The 2976-nt window shown below is 35.4% G+C and overlaps 1 protein-coding gene across 1 annotated transcript; it reads left to right on the top strand.

Annotated features, from left to right (window-relative positions):
- Positions 1-16: 16 nt before the first annotated feature.
- On the top strand, positions 17-2413 carry LOC110021711 (polyadenylate-binding protein 3-like). The gene is made up of 3 exons (XM_020720309.1): positions 17-145; positions 1705-1896; positions 1994-2413. The coding sequence occupies exons 2-3, from the start codon at positions 1753-1755 to the stop codon at positions 2123-2125; spliced, it is 276 nt and encodes a 91-aa protein (XP_020575968.1). The 5' UTR covers positions 17-145; positions 1705-1752; the 3' UTR covers positions 2126-2413.
- The last annotated feature ends 563 nt before the right edge of the window (positions 2414-2976 follow it).

Raw genomic sequence — 2976 nt, 5'->3', positions numbered from 1 at the left:
TTTTTTGCAGAATTCTAATATTCAGATTCTTGATAATCCTAGACAACATTCTTGGTTTCCACCTGGTCAACCTATTTCATACAGGGTTCAGTTGCAACAACCCAGCCATCCTTTCATTTCTCTGAGAGGCACTAGTGGCCAGCAGGTCTCTCTACTTTGCTCCTTTTGTTCTTTGTTCCATCATTTGAATCTTGGCGGTCATACCTTCTAATGTTTGTTGCTATGCCCATCATTTGTATCTGATAACTCAAAATAGTCTCTAATCTTAGAAAAAAATATTACATCCAGACTCCGGACGTAAAATTTAAGTTTGAAGTCCAGTGAGAGTGTGTCACGTGACAAGTGAGCCCCATCTCTCATCTCTCTCAAAAACCTAGCCAACTAGTACATTACAGTGAGGCCCATTTGTCACATGACACACTCCCAATTTACTCCGTTCTCAAATTCGTGTCCGTAGTCCGGAGTCCGGAGTCCGGAGTTCTAATGTAATATTTTCTCCTAATAATTTGTCCCTTTTCTGATATGGGGGTTTTCTGGTAGGGCATTGAGGGTTTCCATGCTTTGGCATTCTCGTATAAATTTCAAGAGAATTTTTGCAGGTTTTTTTGCCGAGTTCATCAATCTTTCCTTTAAGGTTTTGTAACTCCACCTCATCTCCGTAAAAAATTGGAAGAAATCAGTAGAGAGTTCTTGGTTCTTTGTGCGATGCTAGCTTGAGCTACTTAAAGGGTTTTCAGGTCATGATTGTCGTCGTTGTCTGGACATTTGGTGGTGTCTGCAATCTCTTTCTAGTTGCCGCCTCTAATACCACTCTAGCGTAATAGCTTGATGAAAAACAAATCAAGCAAGAACAAATAGATAAAGGTTGTAACTAGGCTTTGTTTGTAAATTCACTAGAATTATTCCATTCCTCCCTCTAACAAAAGGAACTTTATGTATATTTGGCTGACAGACATAGTGCTAAAAATAGGAAATCACGTTAAAAATAGAACAGATAAACCCCACAAGCTAAAAAGGTAAAGTGCAACAAAACAGAATGAAGAAGTGAATAAATTCTTTAGTGATTGTTTGGTCGTAGCTTGTCATAGACTATCGATTGTGGTAGTTTGTGCTCTCAACTTCTGGTGCCCTCTTCATTTGACCATTCGTTGTCATAGACCATTCGTTGGCATATACTATTTGAGAATAAGTTTATGTCCTTTCACAAAAAAAACTCCTGTATATTATATATTACTTTAAAAAAAAAGTAATAAGATAAGTTTTATTAGATTAATTTTTAATTTAACAATATATTAGCTATTATCCATCCTAAAATTAAATTTTTATCTAGTTATTGAATGACACACAAGTTGCTTGGAAACAAAAATAATTGAATTAGGCTGTGTTCAAATTTGGTCCATCAAACCTTCAAAATTTGAAAAAACATTCATATTTGTTCAATTGCTAACCTGAATAGGGATTAATTAAATCGAGTTCGAGCTATTTACCATGTGTATTGGTTCTCTTCTCTTACAGCCCCAAAAACAACTATGTTACTTGTTCGACTACAATTTATTCAACCACCTCTTTTTGCTATTTACTTCCTACCAAAAGTTGATCATCCCAGCTATTTATCTTCTTAAGAAATTAAATTCTATACTGTAATTTGGTATTTTATCATACAATTAAACATAGTTAGTGAAGAAAATGTTCATTCCCTGTCAGAGCTTCTCTGCAAGGACTAATTATTTACACAATAGAAGGCAGGAGAACATGAATAATGTTCCGCTGGCGCTTTCTTCTTCACATGATCCACAAGGGATGAGGATGTTCAGCAGTAGGTTGGCAGCAGCCCCACCAATGCAACGGAGACGGATGCTTCACGAACGTTTATTTCCGTTGGTTCACCAACAACAGGTTTCCTCTGATCCCTTCTGATTTCTCAAGTTATTATAAAGCAGCCTAGATCTGTATTTTTTTAATCAGTAATTGAAATACGTTGTGGCTAATGCAGCCACATCTTGCTGAGAAAATTACTGGGATGTTGATAGAGATGGATTACTCTGAAGTACTACTGTTTTTGGATTCACCTGAAAGACTTGCGGCAAAGGTGGATGAAGTTGCTCAAGTATTGAGACTTTCTTAAACAAGTGGGTGGTCATGCTTCCTTTCACCATAACAATTTTTTTGTCTACGGAGGTTTCTATAAATTGATAGGAATCATGATATTGAGAGCTGCCATTCTTCAAGTTTCTCTATTAGTCTTCTGATTTTTTTTTTACTTTTTGGTGGGAGAGAATTCTGCTCCGCTTTGGATGACAGACATAGTTGAGGTGTTTTACAGTTTTCATTTTTGGATTTTGTTGGTTTTTGCATGATTGTTTGATTTCAGTGGTAATATTGAGTTCACTAGTAATAGTGAGGGTATTTTTAATCATAACTGGGCTTTTTAAAACAAATAATAAAAATGATATCTATTTCTATCTCAAAAACACTTAGAGATGAAAAGAGTATAGGTTCTAGCCCGTTTTTAATTATCCATTATTTAAAATATATTATTACAAAGATAATCAGCTCTAAATAATCATAGGGACCTGAAAGTAAGATGCATTGAATTAGCTTGTTGTCACCCTTTTTAAAGGACTGCTTTATCTAAACTGCAGAGCAGATGGCATCAGGGCAAATACTAGAATGTACTACTTATTAATGTAATGGAAGCATAATATGGTAATGTCGATTATGCATCTGATGATATGAATATTAATATTCTTATTAGTGTCGTCGAGGATGTGATTGATGTCTTGCTTGGCAGTATCTAAATTGTTGACTGTTATTTAGATGTTCAATGATATTATCACAATTTCAAAGATTGCATACAACAATATGATAATCATCCAATTGTGGCTGGAGGCAAGATTTTTGTTTTCATAAGTCGTTCATTTAGGCTCTAGTTGGGGCAGTTGCAGCTTATTAATAAGCCGTTGCGGATAAGCAGAC

This window comes from Phalaenopsis equestris, unplaced genomic scaffold, assembly GCF_001263595.1.
Source record: "Phalaenopsis equestris unplaced genomic scaffold, ASM126359v1 Scaffold000140, whole genome shotgun sequence".
NCBI classification, from domain to species: domain Eukaryota; kingdom Viridiplantae; phylum Streptophyta; class Magnoliopsida; order Asparagales; family Orchidaceae; genus Phalaenopsis; species Phalaenopsis equestris.
This window is presented reverse-complemented; position numbering and strand designations above follow the sequence as displayed.

Bases quoted from the DNA above. Each gene is read 5' to 3' on its own strand.
- LOC110021711 (XM_020720309.1), top strand. From the start codon at position 1,753: ATGAATAATGTTCCGCTGGCGCTTTCTTCTTCACATGATCCACAAGGG. The intron at 1,897-1,993 runs GTTTCCTCTGAT...TGGCTAATGCAG, and splicing joins CGTTGGTTCACCAACAACAG to CCACATCTTGCTGAGAAAAT.